Genomic DNA, 23,186 nt, shown 5'->3' on the forward strand with positions numbered 1-23,186 from the left:
AACCTTCCGAGAAGAGAAGTGAAGAGGGAGGAGTGGGAGCGGGTGCAGGGCCTGTGACTAAGTCAGTGTGACTAGAAGGGCCAGTAACGTCCTTGCCACTGTGTTTCAGAGTACAGCCTCCTGGGGAAGCAAAAACTTCCTTTGAAGTAGAATACATCACCAGTCAAATTACAATAATTGAGACTTCTTGAAGGACTTAATATTATATATCTGGAAAAAAAACTGTAGTAAGAAGGACTTTTTAGCCATCATTGATGAGAAAGCTGAGAATATTCTAGGAAACCAAGTTAAAGGCGAAAGAAAGGAAGGAAGGAAGGAAGGAAGGAAGGAAGGAAGGAAGGAAGGATCGATCTTGGGGCCAGGAGTGTAGCCTGGTGGCAGAGTGATTGCCTAGCATGCACAAAGCTTTGAGTTCGATTCCTTGGTATCACATACACAGAAAAGGCTGGAAGTGGTGCAATGGCTCAAGTGGTAGAATGCTAGGCCTTGAAAAAGATCAAGTACAGTGCTCAGGCCCTGAGTTAAAGCCCCAAGATTAATCAAAAATTAGGAACTTTTGAACTCACACCAGTGGGAGGTTAAATGTATTCCCAGTGAAAACTGCAGGACCAAGGTACCAGGGGCGCATGCTTAGAATCTTAGCTACTCAAGAGGCTGAAATTTGAGGATCAAGGTTCAGAAGCCAGCATGAGGAGGAAAATCTATGAGATTTTATTTCAATTAACCACCAAAAAGCCGTAAGTGGAACTGTGGCTTGAGTGGTAGAGCACCAGTGATAAAGCTAAAGAACAATACCCAGGCACTGAGTTCAAGCTCCAGTACTGGTATAAATGAACTAATTAGTTAATTAAAATAAAACTCCAGTGGGGAGATGGCTTAAAGAGTTCGAATGTTACACATACAAGCTATTCTTCGATTAAAGAGTCTAGAGCCTTGTCTTTCTGCAGAGGGCCCTGACATGGTGTGCCTGTCCCTGAGTCCTGCCTCAGCATTGCTGGGACAGAGGCATCCTCTAGGGCATGTGTCACCATTCCCCCAGCTCTGAGCACTGACGTCACTGTGTCCTTGGGGATAGGTTGTTTGTGACAGTGTAGCCTTCACACATACGATGGACCATATGTAAATACAGACTCAGCAGGGTTTTCTTTTTTCACCTCTTTGTTCAATTTATTTTTACTCATTTTATTCAGTAATTATTAATACTCCAAGAGGGGTCAGGGAACACTCCAGTGTTAGAAATGAATGGTATCATGTTTGATTTCTGTCTCTGAAACCCCTTTGGCACTTATAAAATCTGCAGGATTCTGTCAAAACCATTGCAGTATTTATTTTTAAAAATAAAACTGATGCTCAGGACCTGACACAGTAGCCCATACTGTAATCCTAGCTAGTCAAGAGGCAGCAACTGGAAGTTGAGAGTCATCCCAGGCAAAAAGTTAATGAGAGTCCCTCTCAGCGAATAAGCAGGCTCTGGTGGCTTCTGCCGTAATGCCAACTACTCAGGAGACAGGTAGAAAGATCACAGGCCAAGACCAGTCCAAGCCAAAAATGGGGGGAAAAAAACCATACCTGAAAAATAACTAAAGCATAAAGGGAGCTGGAGGCCTGAGTTCAAGCCTCAGCACCAGTATAGACAGACAAAACGACAATAGATAAAACTACCGCTCTGGTCTAGCTAACCGCACACCTGGACTTAGGGAAAGCAAGCTTACTAATTTACTTAGAAAACTAACTGTTTTCTAATTAGGTTGTCACTCCAGTAGAAAGGAAGAAAAGCTCAAACAGGCTTGCTGAGCCCTTAGCACAGGGGGAACCACCCCTGAATGCTTCATGGGTCCTGATAAAGGGTTCGTGGGATGTGGCAGCCCTAGAAAGAGATCTACTGGCCACTGTTACCTTTCCGTGGCCTGCCTGTTTGTGTCTTTGTTTCTCTGTAGCCACAGCAGAAAGCCCAGGCGGGAGGCTAAAGTCAGAGAATCCACCAGGGATGATATTTGCCACCTCAACAGAGGCTCATTATCAAGACATCAGGCTTGTTTGTTTGAAATAAATGAGCTGATTTCTCTCCAGGGTGTTTTATTGGGTAAAACATTTTTAAAGTTTTATAGAAAGGAAAAAAACCTGCCTGGTGCTGGTGAATCATGTCTATCATCCTAGCTGTTCAGAGAGCTGAAATCTGAGGACTGTGGTTTGAAACCAACCCCAGGCAAAAATGTCTCTGACACTCGTAACTCTAATAAACCAGCAAAATCCTGGAAGTGGAGGTATGGTTCAAGTGGTAGAGGACACAGGACCTGCTCCACTCCCATCTTTGCAGTAAGGCAGGTGTGCAGGGAACCTTCCGGGCCTCCTCCTTGGCCTCCACCCACCACAGTTCCGTGCCTCTCAGGGACAATTTTTCCTGCCCAGCGAAGCCACAATGTGCAAAGCCTAATGTTATTTTAAGAATGACTTTTGTCATTTTCTCATTCCATTTCCTACTATGGAGATATTTTCAGTCTGTGCTGAGATTAAGTAACTGGTATCATCCCTGATTCCTTCAGCTCTCTCATCCTCTGGATCCATGAATGAATGGCATGAAAACTTCGGTAGCACTATAATGTCCCATGATTAGAGATTTGTATCATTTCCTTATTATCTGCTATATCTTGGCCATGCCTTCCCCATCCCCCACTAACATATTAAGCTCTTTTTCTTTTATTAAATCTGGTACTTGGGCTGGAACTCAGAGCCTGGGCACTAGCTCTGAGGTTTTGTACTCAAGTCAAGTGCTCTGCCCCTTGAGCCATAGCTCTGCTTCCAGCTTTTTGCCGGTTAATTGAAGATAGAAGTCTCACGGACTTTTCTGTCTGTGAGCCTCAGATCTTAGCCTCTTGAGTAGCTAGCATCCCAGGCATGTGTCACCAGTGGGTACCTGGCTTCCCTGTTAAGTTTTTGACAACACAGTTGTGATTCTTTACTGTGCTTTCTCTCCCTGGCATGGCCTTTTGGTTGAGCCCAAATTCTTCAAGGACAGGTAACTCTTGCCTAGTCATGGCCATATCTCTAAGTTCCTAACATGGTAATTAGCACAAGTGAGAACCCCATAAATATCTGCCGAGTGCCTAGCGAATTATTGGCACCTAGGGAATATTTAGGTATTCATGGTAAGTTCTGAGAGAAAAGGGAACTCATGTTCTAATTTGTCTTTAACAAACTGCCATCACAGTAACACGGTGATAGAATTTTATTGTAATATTCTTTACATCCCATTTGTAGAAAAGAATGTTATTTCAACTGCTGGGTGTTGGTAGTTCATGCCTGTAATCCTAGCTAGTCAGGAGGCTTAGAACTGAGAATCATGGCTCAAAACCAGCCTGGACAGGAAAGTCCATTAGACTCTGATCTCCAGTTAACCACCAAAAAGCCAGAAGTGAAGCTGTGGCTCAAATGTGGTAAAGTGCTAGACTTAAGCAAAGGGATCGTGTCTAGGCCTGAGTTCAAGCTCAGAAAGCACTGAAACCCCACTCCCCCCCCCCCAAAAAAAAATAAAAAACATAAAGAAGTCACTTCAATATGTCTTAATGAAAGTAGGTATGTTTAGGGGTGTGTGTGTGTGTGTGTGTGTGTGTGTGTGTGTGCACTCACGCACACATGCATGTGTAGCTTTCCAGTTAAAAATCTATGGGAGGGTTGGGAGCATAGTGGTAAAGTGCTTGCCTAGCATACACAAAGACCCAGGTTCAGTTCCTCAGTACCACATACATAGAAAAAATCAGAAGTGGCACTATGGCTCAAGTGACAGAGCTCTAGTCTTGAGCAAAAAGTGTCCAAGGACAGTGCCCAGGCCCTGAGTTCAAGATCCAGGACTGGCAAAAAAAAATTCTATAGGAAAATAATTTAGATTGAACTAACTTTAAAATAGTTATGCATCTTTACATTATATGCAATTAATTAAAAATGAATCAGCAGCATAAATATCAACACTAAAACTGTAAAATCATAGAAGAAAGGAGGGGTAAATGGTCCAGGCCTTGGATTTGGCTATGATTTCTTGAAAATTATACGAAAGGCAAAACCAATGTCATACTTCCTCAAAATTAAAAATGTTGTGTATGGTGGGGACACAATCAAGAAAGCAAATGGAAGACGTACTTACAGATTAAATACCTAATAGAAGTCCAGGGTTCAGACTTCAGAATTTAAAGGAATCCTTTCAATTCAATAATAGAAATACAATCTCAATGTAAAAATGAACAAAGAAGTTGCACATCAGTACTCCATGCCTATAATCCTACATATTCAGGATCCTGAGACCTGAAGGATCAAGGTCCAAGGCCAGCCCAGGCCACAGACAAAACAATAATAATTACCTAGTCTTCATTTCCAAAAAAAAAAAAGCAGGGCCAGAGGCAAAGTGATAGAGTACCAGCCTAGCAATTCAGAGGTCCTGAGTTCAAACCCCATTATCTAAAAACAACAACAACAAAAGACAAAGGAGCAGATTAGACATTTCTCTAAAGTCTACTACTGGCCATAAATAGATTTTTACCATCACCAGTTATTAGAGACATTCAAAGAAAAGGCCACTGATTATAAAACTCCATTTCTATGGAATTTTCTGATTAGACAAATCCATGGAAACAGCACATTGCTGGTGTTGGAGCAGGCAACTGTGAAACAGGCACAAGGACAGGTATATCCTGTCTTTTAAACTGATGAAAATGTCTTTTGGAAGTAGAGGTATGGCTCAAGTAGAGCATCAGCCTTGAGGAAAATAACCAAGCAAGAATGTGAGGCCCTCAGTTCAAGCCCCACTAACATCACCAAAAGAGGGTGGACAGGAAGAAGGAAGGAAAGAATAATGAGAGGGAGGGAAATGTCTTTGAATTAAAGAAGTGGTGGCTACATACATTGTAAACATGTAAACATACCAGTGTTGCAGATCTATGCACTTTAAGATGGCTAATTTTATGTTTTATTAATTGCACCTCATTGAACAAACAGTAGACCAATTCCTCAGAGATAGAAGGTTGTTTCTAGTGCTGGGAGTTTGGCTTACTGGTAGAGTGCATGCCTGACATGCACAAAGACCCAGGTTCAATTCCTCAGTACCACGTACTTAAAAAAGTCCGGGAGTGGTGCTGTGGCTCAAGTGATAGAGCTCTAGCCTTGAGAAAGCCCAAGGTCCTGAATTCAAACCGCAGGACTGGCAAAACAAAAGAGGAAGAGGAAGGAGGAGAAGGAGAAGAAGAGGAAGAGGAGGAGGAAGAGGAGGAGGAGAAGGAGGAGAAGGAGGAGGAGGAAGGGGAGGAGGAGGTTGTTTCTGTTCACAATGTAACTATATGTAATGGTCCCATGAAGTTGTATAGTTGGAAGAGAACTTTGAGAGCCACAGAATGCCACTCTGGGTTAGAGAGAAGTCTTGTTATTGATCAGGATTTTCTCAGAATGAGATGTTCACAGTTGAATATGGTCCTGAAATCATAAGCTACAAAATAGCAAACTATTTAAACAAAGATGCCTCTCTAACAACCTCTTTGGAAATGAAGCAGACTAATGAATCCCAAGAGCCCAGCCAAATCCCTGAGCCACAGAAGCCATCTGCTCTCCTGTGTCAGTCTCTGAAAGAAGCCATCCCTGGGCTCCTGCAGAGGCACTGTGTGGGCTCTGCTGCTCTGTTGTCTTGGGGAATGTATAGCCATTCTTTCCAAGTGATTGCTGTGGTTTTTCTGAACTGGGGTCTCCTTAATTTGAGATTCTCCTGCTTCAGCAGCTCAAGTGCTGGGACTACAGCACTACCATCATATCCAGATCTATCCTAAACATATTTCTATAATGAGAAATGGTTTGGATATTTGCTTTATTCAATATTAAATATAATATAGCCAGCAAGCTACAGGTTTTAGTGTGTCATCATCTGATTCACTCATAGTTTTTACTTTTGTGAATAAAGTTTTTTAAATGAGTTCCATTTCTAGCACCTCAAAAAAAAAAACAACAGAATAAAAAACAATTCTTAAAGTACTACTTTTAAGAGGGGTATGGTAATCCCAACACTAAGGCTGGATCAGGAAGATTATGACTTCTAGGCCAGCCTAAACAAGACACTGGACTCTGTCTTTTTCCATAGAGTTTGACAAAGATACTATCTACAGATAGAATCCCTTATTGACTTTAATTGAATCTAATATTCCATAGTCTGACTCTCATATTAACTCATCTGTGGTTCAACAACCTTAACAAAAATTATAGAAGGGCGTGTGTGTGTGTGTGTGTGTGTGTGTGTGTGTGTGTATACACCATGTATGTACAGTCCCTCAGTATCTTCAGGGGATTGATTCCAAAACCTCACAAAAGTACCAAAATCCAAAGACATGGAAGCTCTTTATATATAATGGCATAGTATTTTCACAGAACCTGTTTTTAACCACCTCTAGAAAATTTATACTACCTCATACAAAGTCCATGTAAACAATTGTGACCCTGTAGTATTTAAAGGATACTGGCTGAGGGCCAGGAGTCTTCAAGCCCACTACAAATGCAATCATCCATTTCTAAAAATGCTTTTTCCCTGAGGTTGATTGTGTTCCTAGATAGGGACACATGCTCTGGATGGGCAGCTGTGTATATAGTAGTGTGTGTGTGTGTGTGTGTGTGTGTGTGCGTGCGCGCACGCGCGCGCACTCATAAATTTATTTCAAGCATGTTTACACAATAGAAGATAGCTAAGTAGGTTGGTTACATGGATATAGAATGGATCAGTGATTGAAAGACAGATGATAGATGGTTGAATAGATGAGTGGTTGGCGGGGGGAAAGGAGAGGAAACTGCCTGTCTTCCACAGCCCCTCCTGTGTTCTGCAGATGTTTCTGAAATTCCATTCTCAAGCCTGCATGATCTCTCCTCCTCCTCTAAGCCCACCCAAAATTTCACACCTGTAACCCTAATTACCCAGGAGGCTGAGATCTGAGAATTGAAGCTCAAAACCGGTATGGGCAGAAAAGTCTGTGAGACTCTTATCACCAATTAACCACCAAAAGAAAAGAAAGAAATGGAGTTGTGGCCCAAGTGATAGAGCACTAACCTTGAGCAGAAAAGCTAAGGGCAGGGACCAGGCCCTGAGTTCAAGCCTCATGATCAACACCAAAAAAAAAAATTTTTTTTGGACCTTGCCATGTTTTATGAAAGGTACAAGGCCATGTTGCTGGCACCTCCCTGAGCCCAGAGCCACCAAAAAACACTCTGAAACACCCCTCCTCCAGTCCCCTCTAGCCTTCCAGAGGGCAGTTATCAGACACACTCTCCTATTATCTTCAGTAGTACAAAGGGGTTCCATTTAACACATCAGTTTAGATATGCAGTTCATCTTGTTCCTCCTCTTGTTGTATCATCTGTCATCTCTTTCCTGCCCCTCACCCCCGTCCTCTTCCTAACCCTACCCCAACCTCTACCTATGAGCGCCTACTACCTGGACGCTCCTTTAGTGCCAAGCTGCCTCTGCAGTACTATCCCTTAGAGTGGTGAGTCTCATCAGTCAGAGCTAAAGACTTACCCAGCTGGATTTGAACTCTGATACAAAACCTATGCCCAAGCCACCATAATTATTATTATGTAGCTCCTCCATAGACAATCTTAACTATTTTGGGGGTATTTTTTCGGGGGGGGGCGGTGTGCATGCATGCAGCTTGAACTCTGGGCCTGGGCTCTGTCTCTGAGCTTTTATTACTCCACAGCTAACACTTTAACACTTGAGCCACAGCACCACTTCCAGGCTTTTAGTGGGCCACTTCCAGGCTTTTAGTGGTTGATAAGAGTCTCATAGACTCTCCTGCCAGGTTGGCTTTAAACTTCAGTCCTCAACTCTCAGCCTCCTGAGTAGCTGGGATTACAGGCAGGAGCCACTAATGCCAGGCTTTCAGTACTTTTTATGCTACAATCTTCCTAAAGAATTTGGATCTAGTCTATTGTCCTTGTCCTTAGGAATATAGCACATCTACTGTTTTTTGTCGGTTGTGGGGCTTGAACTCTGGGCTTGGGTGCTGTCCCTGAGCTCTTCAGCTCAAGGCTACTGCTGTAGCACATTGAGCCACAACACCACGTCTTGTTTTCTAGTGGTTAATTGGAGATAAGAGTCTCACAGACTTTTGTACCCAGACTGGCTTTGAACCGTGATCCTCAGATCTCAGCTTCCTGAGTTGCTAGGATTACAGGTGTGAGCCACCAGCACCTGGCTTAAATCTACTTTTATACATACTTGCTTTCAATTTAACTTAATTTCAAAAGAAGGGCTTTTCTCTGCCCTCTCTCCCCTCTTCCCTCTCCTTCCTCTCTTTTCTCTCCATTTTGCCCTTCAGCATATAAAGTAGGAGAGATTCAGTGACTAAGAACACCTTGAGTATTATATAATTCAAGTGCAATGTGCTGAAGAGACTCTTGTCAGATAACTTAACACCTTGTCTGAGAGCAAAGACTAAAGTCGTGATTCTTGGAGTCTCTTTCTCTAATGAAAATACCTAATTATTTTATTTCTGTTCCACATAAATAAGTTTCTCTTGTGACTCTCTTTGGCATGTGGTAATTCCACGAATTTCTCGGCGAATTGGGATTTTTACAGAGTATCTTAATTGTAGGAGTGGGAGAATTAGAAAGAGAAAGATTCAAAGGCTAGAAAATTAATTTCGTAAGGAGAAAAAAAAATACAGAAAAGTATATACCTCCACCACTAGAGGGGAGATTTTCTGTTCTGTGAATCATGGATCTGTTTACTAAACCTTTCTACTTCATTGTTCTCTGCTTGGTAGTTTTTTTGTTTTGTTTTGTTATTGTTGGGTTTTTTTTTTAATGTGTGTGCTGGTACTGGAGCTTGCAGTCAGGGTCTGGTCACTGTCGCTTGAGTGTTCTGCTAAAGGCTAATGCTCTACCACTTGAGCCACAGCTCCACTTCTGGCTTTTGGGTGGTCAACTGAATTTGTCTTCCCAAAATATCTCAGATCTGAGCGTCCTGAGAACTATATACATGAAACCATCCGTACCTGGCTCCTTTAGTTGTTGTGTATGTGTGAGATTACAATTTGAAAATAAAATTATCGTTAAATATCTCTTTAAAAGTCTCATGAATAACCAAATAACCAATAAACCACCAAAAAATTAACAGGTGCTGGACACCAGCAGCTCATGCCTTTAATCCTAGCTGCTCAGGAGGCTGAGATCTGAGGAGCAAGGTTCAAAGGCAGCCTGTGCACTAAAATCTGTGAGACTCTTATCTCCGATTAAACCACTAGAAAACCAGAAATGGCGCTGTGGCTCCAGGGGTAGGACAATAGCCTTGAGCTGAAGAGCTCAAGGACAGCATTCAGGACCAGAGTTCAAGCCCCACGACTGACAAAAAAAAAAAAAAGGAAGAAATTGGATAGGATAGGGAAGGGAGAAAAACAAGATGAGGGGTGGGTGGGTGGGGGGAGGGAAATGGGGACCAAGACATGAGAAAGGGTATCAATGTATGTGAATTAATGCACCTTCTATCTGGCGAATATAATGTAACCCTCTATTAATTACAATAAAAAATACACGAAAAAAAGAAAGAAATGAATAAGCTAATTCTAAAACATATATGAAAACCAAAAAGACCTTAGAATAGACAAAATAGTGTTTGAAAAGAACAAAGTTGGAGGGCCCGGGAGTTTGGCCTAGTGGTTAAAGTGCTTGCCTAGCATACATGAAGACCCGGGTTCGATTCCTCAGTACCACATACATAGAAAAAAGCCGGAAAGTGGTGCTGAGGCTCAAGTGGTAGAGCTCTAGCTTTGAGAAAGTCCAAGGACAGTGCTCAGGCCTTGAGCTCAAGCCCAGGACTGGCAAAAAAAAAAGAAAAGAACAAAGTTGGAGCATTTTAAACTGTCTCATTTAACATTGTATAAGAGTTTATAATTGGCATTTCCAAGGCCCTGAATTAAATCCTAGCACTGAAAAAAAAGAATGGGGGGGGGGGAGATACAGAAGAAAGGGAAAGGAAAATGAAAAGGGAAGACAAGACAAAATAATCAAATTTTAAGACTTATTAGTGGTTCAGGCCTGAAATACTAGCAACTCTGGAGGCTAAGATCTGAAGATGGTAGTTCACAGCCAGCCTGGGCAGACAAATCTGAAAGACGTATCTCCAATTAACTAGCAAAACGCTGAAGTAGAGGACTAACTCAAGTGATGGTTGGGGGGAATGGGGAGATATTTGTAACTAATCCTTTGTGAACACTGAGAGATGTCTGTAGTTATGTTATATTTGAGAGTAGACAGAAATTATAAGCTACAAAGTCATAGTGCTAACAATCATGACAGACCCCACACAGACTCTTAGTTCTTCCCTCTGGAGGGAAAAATAGGAATGATTGAAACTTATTATACCATTCTGTTATCCCAGGAATAAAACTGAGTAGCTAAAACTTGGGTTTCAGAATATTCTAATTCAATGTTTATTGTCCTAAAACTATTTCTAAGACCACAGTCATGGACATGTTTCACTGTGCTTTATTAAGTCACATTAAATAGTTGCTTATGCTTCAGCTTATTCCAGATTTGAGGCTTCTTATCAAATTAAGAAAGTGATTAATAACTTCAGAGAATAAAATGAGCACAGGAGGTTGAGGCATGTGGGACCAGCAGTGAAATCCATCTCCAGGACCAAGGCCCTTCTCACACACACCCAGAGTATCAGCCTAACACTTCCTTCCACCTTGCACACAGCCAGCGCAGAGAGTGGAAATAAAAAGCAGTAGAAAAGACAGACTCCATAAGATTAAAAACTGTGTATATTCAGGCACCTATAAAATTCTAGCTACTCAGCAGGCTGAGGTCTGAGGATCAAGATTTGAAGCCAGCCCAAGTAAGAAAGTCTCTGAGACTCTTATTTCCAATTAACTACCAAAAACCTGGAAGTGGAACTATGATTCAAATAATAAAGCACTAGCCTTGAGCAAAAAATTGTTCAGGCCCTGAGTTCAAATCCCAGTACTGGTACAATAGATAGGGAGAGAGAGAGACAGAGACAGAGAGACAAAGAGAGAGATAGAGGCACAGACACACAGACAGAAACAGAACAGTAACAAAAAATGAAATGCGTACATATATATTTTTGTGTGTGTATACACAATGGAATTTTATTCATTCAAGATGGAAGAGTAGGGCTGGGAGTTTGGCCTAGTGGTAGAGTGCTTGCCTAGCATGCACGAAGACCCAGGTTCGATTCCTCCGTACCACATACATGGAAAAAAGCCGGAAGTGTTGCTGAGGCTCAAGTGGTAGAGCTCTAGCCTTGAGAAAGTCCAAGGACAGTGCTCAGGCCGGAGCCCAAGCCCAGGACTGGCAAAAAAAAAAAAAGATGGAAGAGTAGAAGATGATATGGGTTATCATTTGCAGGGAAATGGATAGACCTAGAAAATATTCTGGACTAAGTAAGTCAGGTTCTGAGCACCAAAGAGCACATGTTTTCTCTCCAAAGTAGAAGTTAAATTTAAAATATAAATATATATGATACAGGGTTGTATGTTCATGTACTTGATGGAGGTAATCATAGTATGGGACATGTAAGGGCAGGTGTCTGTGGTGCAATCTCTGTGAACCTTTAATAGCTTAACAAAATACTGTATCGGTAAGCTGAAATATGTCTTATCTGAGAGTGGTACCACTTTAGGGGAGGAGGTCAGACAGCTAAAGAAAAGAGTAAAGTGTAAACATAGTCATAATACTTCACGCACAGATATGAAAATGGAACTGTGAGACTTGGGGGGATGAGAAGGGTTGGGAAGGGTGGGGAAGGATGGGTGGGAAGAAATGGTGGAAGGAATGACACTGATCAAGAGCCATGCATTGACATATTGAATTGAAACCTTTTGAACAATTATTTAAAGATAATAAAATTTAAGTAATTTTTTTGCCATCCTGAGGCTTGAACTCAAAGGCTGGGTCCTATCTATGAGCTCTTTTGCTCAAGACTAGTTCTCTACCACTTGAGCCATATCTCCACTTGGAGGTAAGAGTCTCACAGCTGTGGCCAAGAGTGTGGCCTAGTGGTAGAGTGCTTGCCCAGTATGCACAAAGCCCTGGGTTTGAGGTTGGGAGTTTGGCCTAGTGGTAGAGTGCTTGCCTAACATGCATGAAGACCCGGGTTCAATTCCACAGTACCACATACAGAGAAAAAGCTGGAATGGTGCTGTGGCTCAAGTGGGTAGAGTTCTAGCCTTGAAAAAGCCCAAAGACAGTGCTCAGGCCTGAGATCGAGTCTGGGACTGGCCAAAAAAAAAAAAAAGATGGAAAAAGCAGGGTGCAGTGGCTCACACTTGTAATCCTAGCTACCTAGGGGGCTGAGATCTGAGGATGGAAGTTCAAAGCCATCCTGTGCACTAAAGTCTGTGAGACTCTTATCTCCCATTTTCACTAGAAAATGGGAAGTGGGGCTGTGGCTCAAGGGTAGGGTGAGCTGAAGAGCTCAGGGCAATGCCCAGGCTCAGAGTTCACGCCCCATGAGCTCAAGTGGGTAGAGTTCTAGCCTTGAGAAAGCCCAAGGACAGTGCTCAGGCTCTGAGCTCAAGCCTAGGACCGGCAAAAAAATAAAAAATTTTAAAAGCAAAATTAAAGCAACCACCACAAAGAAATCACCCATCTGAGAATTCTATGTTAGTGTTGAGTATATACATTCAGTGTAAAAGTGAAAATGATATGGAAGAGTTAGATGTCCATCTCTTTTTTCCAGTTTTATATAAAAATCTGATACAAAATATAATTTGAAAGGCAAATTTAAAATCAAATAAATTAAAATGTTAAAGCTCTGTGTTGAACATTAGACTTAAATTTTACATTCGTTTTTATATCTTCCATAATGTGATTTCAAATTCACTATGCTCAGCTGAGTGGTGTAATCCTAACTACTCAAAAGGTTGAGATCTGAAGATCAAGGTTCAAAGCAAACTAGGTGGGAAAGTCCAGACTCTAATATCCAGTTAACCAGTGAAAAGCTAGAAGTGGAGCTGTGGCTCAGGTGGTAGCACACCAGCTTTGTGTCAAAAAGATAAAAGGAGGGCACAGAAGTGCGCCACACACACACACACACACACACACACACACACACACACACACACACACACAATAAAGGAGTTTGCTTTTTACTTTTTATTTTATTTCTTTTTTATATTTCTTGATCACAGTTTTTAAATTCTAACTTGAAAAACAATAGTAGATCTTTTGTTTTTCTTTTTTCATAGTGGTGGTATTGGATTTGAACTCAGGGTCTCATGCTTACCAAGCTCACACTGTACCCCCTTCAGCCCTATATTTTTGAAGTAGGGTCTTCCTTCCTTCCTGGATAAGTACTGATGTCTGAGCCCCAATCCACCTACGTTAGGCTTCTTGTTGCTGGGGTCATAGGCACAGACCACTGTATCGTTTTTTTCTTCTTCATGGAAGCAGAGCCTTATACACTTTTCTAACCTCAAACTAAAATCCTTCTAATTACAGTTTAGCCTCTCAAGTAGCGTTATAGGTGTGAGCTACTGGCATTGGGCTTATAGTAGATAATTCTCTCTCTCTTCCTCTTTTTTATTTTTTAAGTTATCTTTAAGTAGTTGTATGAAGGGGTTTTAATTCAGTATCCATCTATGAATATGATGCATATATATGTATATGTACATATACATTACATATACATATACATATACAATCTATCACGTGGGCAGAAATCAGGTGTCCCAAGGCTAATAATACCCAAGTATCTGTCACTGTCATGCAGTTGTCAATTTCTTCTAAGACACCCTTGCAAAAGCATAATGTGTGTATGAGTATTTGTGGATATATTAGGAATTACTTTTTTAATGAAGCCTACTAGCAATTTGACTGGAGTGATGGGAACATGAAAGGAATGTTCCAGAAGGAAACACAAATCTAGAGACATAAAATAGAGACTAGAATAGAGATGGGCCTACACTTTTTCAACTGTAGATAATATATGTTTGTTGTTGTTGTTGATGTTGATGATGATGATGATGATGATGATGATGATGATGATGATACACAAGTATAGAGGTACATACCATAATTTTAAAGATTATTTCTGAGAAGGTTGGGCTTACTAGAAATGAAGGGTGCCTAAATGCATTCCCCTGGTAGGAGGTGAGTTTTGTGACTAGTTTTGTAGTCATCATTTTCCCCCTTCCCTCACAATACCTGGATCCACTTTTGCATGACGTTGTGAATCTCTAAGAAAACACAGCAACTTGTTAGATCTTTTTTTTTCCTCAAAAAGATCCAGGCTGTTTCTTAAGCTGAAAACACAGCAGAGGGAAATTTCTCAGAGGGAAACAGAAATTATTGCCTTAGTGGGTAAAACCTAGCAAAATGACATTGTGGCTCGTGGATGAGCCAAACCTCACAGTTCACAGTACATTCAAAAGTGCTTGAGACATATTTAAAACTACTACACTAAAAAGTGTACTTTTAAGATTTCTTTGTCTTTCTTTCTTTTCTTATTTTATGCCGGTATCAAAAACTTGAACTCAGTGTGTTTTATTCTTACTGAGCTTCATTGCTCATGGCTGGTGCTCTACCACTTGAGCCTCACCGCTAGTGTGGCTTTTTTTGCTGGTGAGTTGGAGATAAGAGTCTCATAGACTTTTCTGCCCCGGTTGACTTCAGACCATGATTCTCCAGATCTCAGCCTTCTGAGTTCCTGGGATTACAGGTATGAGCCACCAGTGCCTCACTTAAAGGCTCTCTCTTGTGTGTCTTAAAGATCCAAATTTAGGCCGGGAGTTTGGCCTAGTGGTTAAAGTGCTTGCCTAGCATGCACGAAGACCCGGGTTCGATTCCTTGGTACCACATACATAGACAAAAGCTGGAAATGGTGCTGAGACTCAAGTGGTAGAGCTCTAGCCTTGAGAAAGTCCAAGGACAGTGCTCAGGCCCTGAGCTCAAGCCCAGAACTGGCAAAAAAAAAAAAAAAAAAAAGAGTGTGACACTCTTTGTTCAAGCCCCAGTTAAAAAGAAAAAAAAAAAAAGATCCAAATTTAACCATCACCTTGCCCACGTCTATCTGATCATAGCTCACATAGAAAAATTAAGAAAGCATCTAAGACAGATGAGTATGTTTTATGACTGAGACACCTGTTCAACATATTAAGTTATGAACACTAAAAATAATAACATTATCAGTCATTTTTTTTACTTGTAAATTTCAGTTTGGGGAACTTTCTGGAACAAATAAGAATGTTTTGCCACTTAAGTGATAAGAACACTATGTACATTTTTCATGTTACTAAGCATAAGATGTATGTTTTGTTTGCATAAAGTAAAATTCCACCAGAAAAGAATTGGGGCGCTAAACTTGCCCCTTTTTTCTTCATGAGTAGAATGCATGTATTTACTTATTTGTGCCTCTTTCAAACTTTAGGAATTCTTTGATCATGTGAAGAAGCTCTGGGATGACGAGGGGGTGAAGGCATGCTTTGAAAGATCCAATGAATACCAGCTGATCGACTGTGCACAATAGTAAGTAGATCCTCAAATGGTGACAGACCTCTCTGAAGAACACTGTTGTCCCCAGCCCTAGTAGCTCATGCCTAGAATCCTTAGCTACTCAGGAAGCTGAGATCTGAGGACTGAGGTTTAAAGTGGTCCCTGGCAGAAAAATCGCCATGACATTTATCTCCACTTAGGCAACAGAAAAGCAGGTGAGTGACAGCCTTGAGGAAAAAATAAAAATAAAAACAAAAAAACAACTAAGCCAGAGTTCAAGGTTGTAGGTTGAAGCCCCAGTACTGACACAGGGGAAAAAAAAGGAAGAAAAAGAACATAATGGCATTCACAACCTTGTAGCTAAGGTTTCCTTTGACTATAAAAGTCTAAGGGGGGCTAGGAGTGTGGCCTGATCTAGTGGTAAAGTGCTTGCCTACCATGCACAAATAAAAGTCTATATGCTAAATAAAATGTTCAATAGGCAGACAAATAGAATTTCATTAGGAAGTAATGCATCAGGGAGGAACCAGAGTGGGTTCATTCACTTTGTCATTACTGGTGTTTTCAGTTCTTTTCATCTTTTTCCTTTCTATGTGAAAGTACAGGCGTATCTGTAAATTGTAAGGTGTATATAAACATTTGTTTGTTATTACAGTTTAATTTTAAAGCAGGGGATTCTCAATTTAAATTTTTAAATAATTCCAACATTTATGATCAAGACAAGGCCCTGATTGAAAGTAATAAGGTCATAGTATACTCATTAAAAGGCTGAGGGGAGGGTCTGAGCCCCCAATGGCTCCTGCCTGTCATCCTAAATACTCAGGAGACTGAGATCAGAGGATCACAAGGGGAAGCCAGTCCAGACAGGAAGGCCTGTAACTCTAATCTCAATTAGCCACCACAAAGCCAGAGGTAGAGGTATAATTCAAGTGGTGGAGCACCAGCTTGGAGTGAAAAAGTTGAGACAGCACCCAGGACCTGAGCTCAAACCCTAGTACTGGCAGGCACACGCACACACACACACACACACACACACACACACACACACACACACACACACAGAGGCGGGAGACTAGAATTACAAAATACAAAAGCTAAACTTCAGTAGAATTACACACAAAAGCATCATATTGAACAACTGTAGCTTCTAGCACAATTTATCATCAGACTAAAACCCATACTCATTTGCACTGGAAACTGATGTGTTTTGTGATCTTTTCTGAATGTTTCTTGGAACAAAGACCAACCTTGGGGATGCTATCATGATACTCAAAATCCCACTGGAAATTTATCTTTAACAAAATAAATAAACAATAGACAATTTATTGTTGCAGCAACATAATTCTATAATTTATGATTTTATTTAGCACAAGATATGTAAAAATGGTGTGGCTTTCACAATGAACAGATGAAGAATCACATACCAGCCTTGCTACTCACCACTTTGTGAGAAGTTAGGCCAATTATTTCAATGGGAAAAGCAACATCATTTGGTCTTTTTGTTTGGTCAGTCCTGGGACTTGAGTTCAGCCTGGGTGCTGTCGCCGAGCTCTTCAGCTCAAGGCTAGCACTCTACCACTTGAGCCACAGCACCACTTCCAGTTTTCTAGTGGTTCATTGAAGACAAGAATCCCTGGGCTTTAGTGCCAGGTTGACTTTGAACCTTGATCCTCAGATCTCAGCCTCCTGCATAGCTAGAATTACAGCCACCATGCCCACCCATCATTTGGTCTTACACAGCTGTTATGGGACCAATGGGTAGATACACAAGCCCTGGTACACAGTGAGCCCTAGGAAGGAATATGCTACCTCGTTCGTGTACATTACCAGTGAAGAAACTGAGGCCCACAGAGGTAAGTCGAGGAGGCCTGGGTGCACAGCTGCCATGTAACAATCACAAGACCACAGAAAGAATGCCAGGCACCAGTGGGTCACACCTATAGTCTTAGCAACTCAGGAGACTGAGAGCTGAGGATTGTGGTTCAAGGCCAGCACAAGCAAGAAAGCCCAGGAGATTCCTGTCTCCAACTAACAACCACAAGCTGTAAGTGAGACTGTGGTGTACCTAGTCAGCATGAGGCCAAGTTCAACCCCCAGTGCCACTAAAAGAACAGACCGGAAAGAGATCTGCTTCCTTCCCTTCTTTCTTACCAAATTACAAAAGGCAAGGAATAAACATGACCTTGTAAATAAGGCCTAGGGCCTTTGGCAGAAATTCCCTTTTTAGGCTTGTTAGGAGTAAGACATTTTGAACTAAAGTCTCTACCACTCCCAACTAAGGCCTGTGACCTGAAGGGATACAGGAAGCAGCCTCCGCCCTCTCCAGACTCATAATCTTGATAGTTCATATTTATCCACCTTCACACATGGGACTCTATTAGACCAATGATCCTTCTCTTTGTAACTATCTTGTTTGTGCTCTGTTCTCAGATCTGGAATTGATGTTAAGCCATATAGAAAAACCCACTTTTAAATCCAAAGCAGTTCATTTTAGCTGGATGAATTCATAACTTGAAATCCATTGAAGTAGCAAAGCAATGAGAAAGCATACTATTTTCAGTATTTCTGGACCACTTCGAGAGATTCCGAAACAAGTAACATTTCGGTATACATCTTAATGTACTACATGGATATTGTCAAGTATGTGAAGTGGCTAAGATGTTAAGAAACCATAAGCCATATGCATTACCCAGAGCTGTCACTTCATAAAATAAAGAATACACAATGGCAATGGACAGACCTAGGGCAGCCTGAGATCTGGATCCGCATGTGTTTTATTCAATCCGTTGGCCTTTCAGCTCCCCGGGAATGTATGTTGTTTGTCTTTGCTACTCAGTTCCTAGATGGGTGTTCTTTCAGGAAATTAGTGTTCAGTGAGTTACTGATTGAAATAAAGACATGTGTCAATGACAGGAATGTATACTGGAAACTTCATATCTGTGTGATATCAGATTGTCCTTATACAGGCCAAATGACAGAGCCTCCCACACACCTGAGCTACATGTAGATAGACATAAATATGAATACATAACAGCCTATTTCTAGGGCTGTGTTAATAAGCAAAATCACATGAGATTAAGCTACACATAAGGGAAAAATGATGCAATAAAGGCACATGATAGGGCTAGGCATATTGATGCATGATTGTAATTCCAATTACATGGGAAGCAGAGGCAGGAGCCTCTTTAGTATGCGAACCATACTAAAAACTAGGAGCTTGGATCAAGTGGTAGAATGTCGGCCTAGAAAGCACAGGGCCCTGAGTTCCAACCCCAGAGTGCCAGAAAATGAAAATAAAAATGTGGGACCCCCTAGCCCTAGCATGTTGTGGCTTGCTCTCCTTTCCCTAGGAATCTTATCATAGTTTTCTTCTCTCCTCATCTAAATTGCACCAAGAAAAGATCTTCCTATGTCTTGGGTTGGTTCTGAGTCACTGTACCACCGTGCTGTACAATATCACGTTTTGAGCTTGGGCTAGGGGCTCAAATCTGTAGGCTCAGCTACACAGGAGGCTGCAATCTGAGGATTGCAGTTCAAAGCCAGAATTGGAGCTATGGTAGAATGCTAGCCCTAAGACAAAAAAAACTAAGGCACAGTGCTCAGGCCCTGAATTCAAATCCAGTCCTAGCCAAAATAAATAATAATGATAATAATAACAATAATATTTTGAACCTTAAAAATCTTTGGTGATTACTAACGAGGTAAGAATGCTGAGGTCTTAGAAAGCCATCATTTCTTTGACAGAGCTTCTGGGACTTTTTAGAGAATGAGATTTTTCTCAATAACGCTGAAATTCTGTTAGGGCCTCAGGAAGCTGAGCTGCCAGCTAAAACCCCAGGAGAACCTGGAAATTTATAAGAGATTCAACCTATGGTCCCCAGCTATTCACTCTTGCATATGTACCCAAAAGAATAAAAGCATACACCCATACAAGGCCTTGCAGGCAAGTGTCCATAGCAGCCAAGATAGGAAGAACTGAGTGCCCATCAACTGGAGAATGGCCAGAACATGAGACAACTGCATGGTGGCCTGTATTTGGCCCCAAAGTATAGTGGACATATGTACAAATACTACATCCTAGATGAAGAAATGCAGATACAAAAGGCCACAAGTGAATGAGTCCACTTCTAGGAAACGTCCATAGAAGGTAAATGCACAAAAGGGCTGAGAATGTGGCTTAGTGATAGAGTGCTTGCCTCCCATGCATGAAGTCTTGGATTCAATTTCTCAGTACCATACACACAGAAAAAAACAGAAGTGGTGCTATGGCTCAAGGGATAGAGTGCTAGCCTTGAGCAAAAGCAGCTCAGGAACAGTGCCCAGGCCCTGAGTTCAAGCCCTAGGACTGGCAAAAAAAAAAAAAAGGTAAATGCGCAGAGGCAGGAGAAGATCGGTGGTTTCCAGAGCCTGGGGAGAGGAAGACATGGGGAGATGTTTCTCTTTAGGGAAATGGTGTCAGGTGAAATTTGAGGGTGGTGATGGCTACACACTTTATGAATATACTAAGACCACTGAATTGTGTAAGCCAAAATAGTAACGCTTATGTTGTGTGTATATGCTATGTGAATTATGCCTTAGTTTTTTAAAGAAAGCTGAAAGAAGAACAAGACTGTGGGACAGAAGAAGCATGAAGAACATAGAGGCAGGGTGTGCCATAGGCACGCTCAACCCTATGTGAGGACTCAGGTGGAAACTTACTTAGAGGTCCTCTTTCCAACATAGACAAGGGTCATCAGTGTGTTTGTGAGGCCTCAGACTCAAATAGTCAACATGCAACAACCCACAACCACTCTGTAAGCCTGAGACTGGGTGCAGAGGGACCTCCAAAACCACAGAACACAGGAGGTACTTAGGTATTGAGGGCTATTAACACTTACAACATGCTGGCATGCTGGCTTTAGATCTTCATAATGCCACTTCAAGAAAAGGAAGATTTTTGCTAAGCGCCAGTGGTTCACATCTGTAATTCTAGCAACTCAGGAGCCTGAGATCTGAGGATCACAATTCAAAGCCAACCCAGGCAGGAAAGTCTGTGGGACTTTTAGCCCCAGTTAGCCAGCAAAAAGCCAGAAATGGAGCTGTGGCCCAAGTGGAAAAGTGCCAGCCTTGAGGAAAAATTCTAAGGAATAGTGCAATGCACTGAGTTCAAGCCCCAGTACTAGAAAAGGGAAAAGGAGGCCAGGAGTTTGGCCTAGTGGTTAAAGTGCTTACCTAGCATGCATGAAGACCCAGGTTCGATTCCTTGGTGCCACATATAGAAAAAAGCCGGAAGTGGTGCTGAGGCTCAAGTGGTAGAGCTCTAGCCTTGAGAAAGTCCAAGGACAGTGCTCAGGCCCTGAGCTCAAGCCCAGGACTGGCAAAGAAAAAAAAAGGGAAAAGGAAGGAAAAAAGGTAGGAAGGAGGGGAATGAAGGAAGGGAAACTTTTCTGAAACTTTCCAGAAGCCAGTGTTGACCAGAAGAACTTTGTACAATGCCTCAAGACTCCTCTCTTTGGGAACCTCAAATTCCCTTCCCATCTACTTACCTGCCCTTGTTCCTGCTAATTCTGCAGACCAGACTTGAAGTGAATTGTGGAGATGGGGGATGGTCAGCCCAGGCCATCTCAATTAACCTTGTCCCTCCCACCTGCCCCTGGCCTGTCCCCCGCCCTGCTCCAGCTCAGTCATTGGCTGCTTCTGTGTCTCTGAGCAGAGACTGGCCAGGTCAACCCCAGGATAACATAGTTAAAGCAGTGTACACATAATCTCCATAACTGAGTTTGAAATGCTACTCGACTCTCCATAAAAAGAATGTCTTGGAAGCACCAAGCGAGCTACCAGAGATTCTGTTTGATACCCAGTTCCCACTTGTGAACATTAAAACACCGTCTCTACTGAATTATGCCCCCAAAACGCATTTCCTCTAAGTCCTAATAATAAGTGATTATGTAGTCATGGAAACCGCTATTTTAAGAGGGAAGAGAAATCAGAGAAAATTGGATCTTTCGAATAGCTATATAAAATCCAACTTTGCTTAATGTAACTTGAAAACGCCACAGCTTTTAGAGCGAAGGTCTGTGTGTCTTGTACAAACACATAAGCTCATTTAGGAAGGCATTATTTGGATAATTGGCTTGTGAATACTGCCAGAAAGAATATCCCCAGAAAAAAAAAAAGAAAGGAATCAGGTGACTCTCCTGTAGTCTCAGACCTGTCTTTTGTTATTTTTCAGAAGTTTTCCCAGCCACATGCACTGGTACTCAATTCCCTCGTGGCACGGTCAAGTCTGAAATATTCAGCTTGCAAGACAATCTGGAAATTACTGACACTGATAAAATTTTACCTTCAAGGATGAAGCAAATACTAAAAGAGTGGTGATTTATCAGAATAAATACTTCAAAGCCAAAGTGATTCTTTTATGATAATAATTTTATTTTAGACATTCACGTCTGCTACCTTTGATTATTGTAAGTAAGCCACAAGACGTTTGTGACCATTTAGACTGAAACAAAATTTATTGTTCAGATGTATTGGTCAGAATGAAAAATGGATCTTCCAGTGGATTCACGTCCAGTTTCTTCCTGCTAGGAAAAGGACTGTATAGAGAAAGACTTGCAAATGGTATCACAAGTGATTTTTTAAGTAAATGTATACTTGGTTAATTTAAAAGCTCAGAGCTTTCATTTGTATTTCCTTGGTTCCCTCAAAAGAGCCAGAAAACAACACTTAAAAAAACCGTAACAAAATTCCTCACATACTCAAATGTTTTACATGCTGTACTGGATTTTTGTTTTTAGTACTGGCAGCCAAATCCAAGTGTATGCCAGGCAAGCGCTCTGGCACTGAGCTGCACCCTGCCATATTATAATTTGAGGGGCACTAGTCAATTATCAGCCTTTGCTACTCTGTAACTTATCTTTCTTCAGCCTTCTTTTTTTTTTTTTTTTTTGTGAGTCCTGGGCTTGGGCTCAGGGCCTGAGCACTGTCCTTGGACTTTCTCAAGGCTTAGCACTCTACCACTTGAGCCTCAGCACCACTTCCAGCTGTTTTTCTATGTATGTGGTACCGAGGAATCGAACCTGGGTCTTCGTGCATCCTAGGCAAGCACTTTAACCACTAGGCCAAACTCCTGACCCCTTTCTTCAGCCTTCTGACCACCTATATCCATACTTTTTTTCTTTCCCTTACATCTGAATATGAACATTTTCAAACATTAGACAAATGTGAGATGATTTTTATGGTGAATAGTTAAATTGTCACTGTCTAAATCCTGCCATTACCATTTTAACAGACTTCGTTTACCTGATTGTTATTTTGAAACTGTATTGATCAGGTTGATCTTGCACTCCTGAGCTCAAGTGAGACTCTTGCCTCAGCCTCCTGAGTAGCTGAGAGTTCTGACACACACTGGGTCATCTGGTAGATTTCTTTTTCTGTATTGAAAAATACTGCGCTTGATGTTTGATACATTTCAAAGTAGTTGAAGTGAGTTTCACAGTCTTTATTGCCCAGGCTGGCTTTGAACCTTGATCTTCAGATCTCAGCCTCCTGAATAGCTAGGATTACAGGCGTGAGCCATCGCACCAGCTAAGCTCAGTGACTTGATGACAGTGACTTGCTTATCTCCTTCACTGTCTCTCTAGCCTGAAACTTGAGAAATACCTGTGGAACATAAACATGAATGGGAAGATTGCAATCCAACTCTCCCAAACACAGAGGAAAGCATAGCC

At 41.6% G+C, this 23,186-nt stretch overlaps 1 protein-coding gene across 2 annotated transcripts in view; it reads left to right on the forward strand.

The window, feature by feature from the left end:
- Gnal (G protein subunit alpha L) overlaps window positions 1-23,186 on the forward strand; it is a 128,248-nt gene that overhangs the window by 73,186 nt on the left and 31,876 nt on the right. For both annotated transcript variants that reach the window (XM_090353419.1, XM_090353420.1), the window contains one exon: window positions 15,413-15,510. In XM_090353419.1, the coding sequence (XP_090209545.1) occupies window positions 15,413-15,510 (98 nt within the window). The remainder of the gene's footprint in view (window positions 1-15,412; window positions 15,511-23,186) is intronic.

This window comes from Megascapheus bottae, chromosome 19 (genome assembly GCF_031878675.1).
Source record: "Megascapheus bottae isolate mThoBot1 chromosome 19, mThoBot2.hap1, whole genome shotgun sequence".
NCBI classification, from domain to species: Eukaryota; Metazoa; Chordata; class Mammalia; order Rodentia; family Geomyidae; genus Megascapheus; species Megascapheus bottae.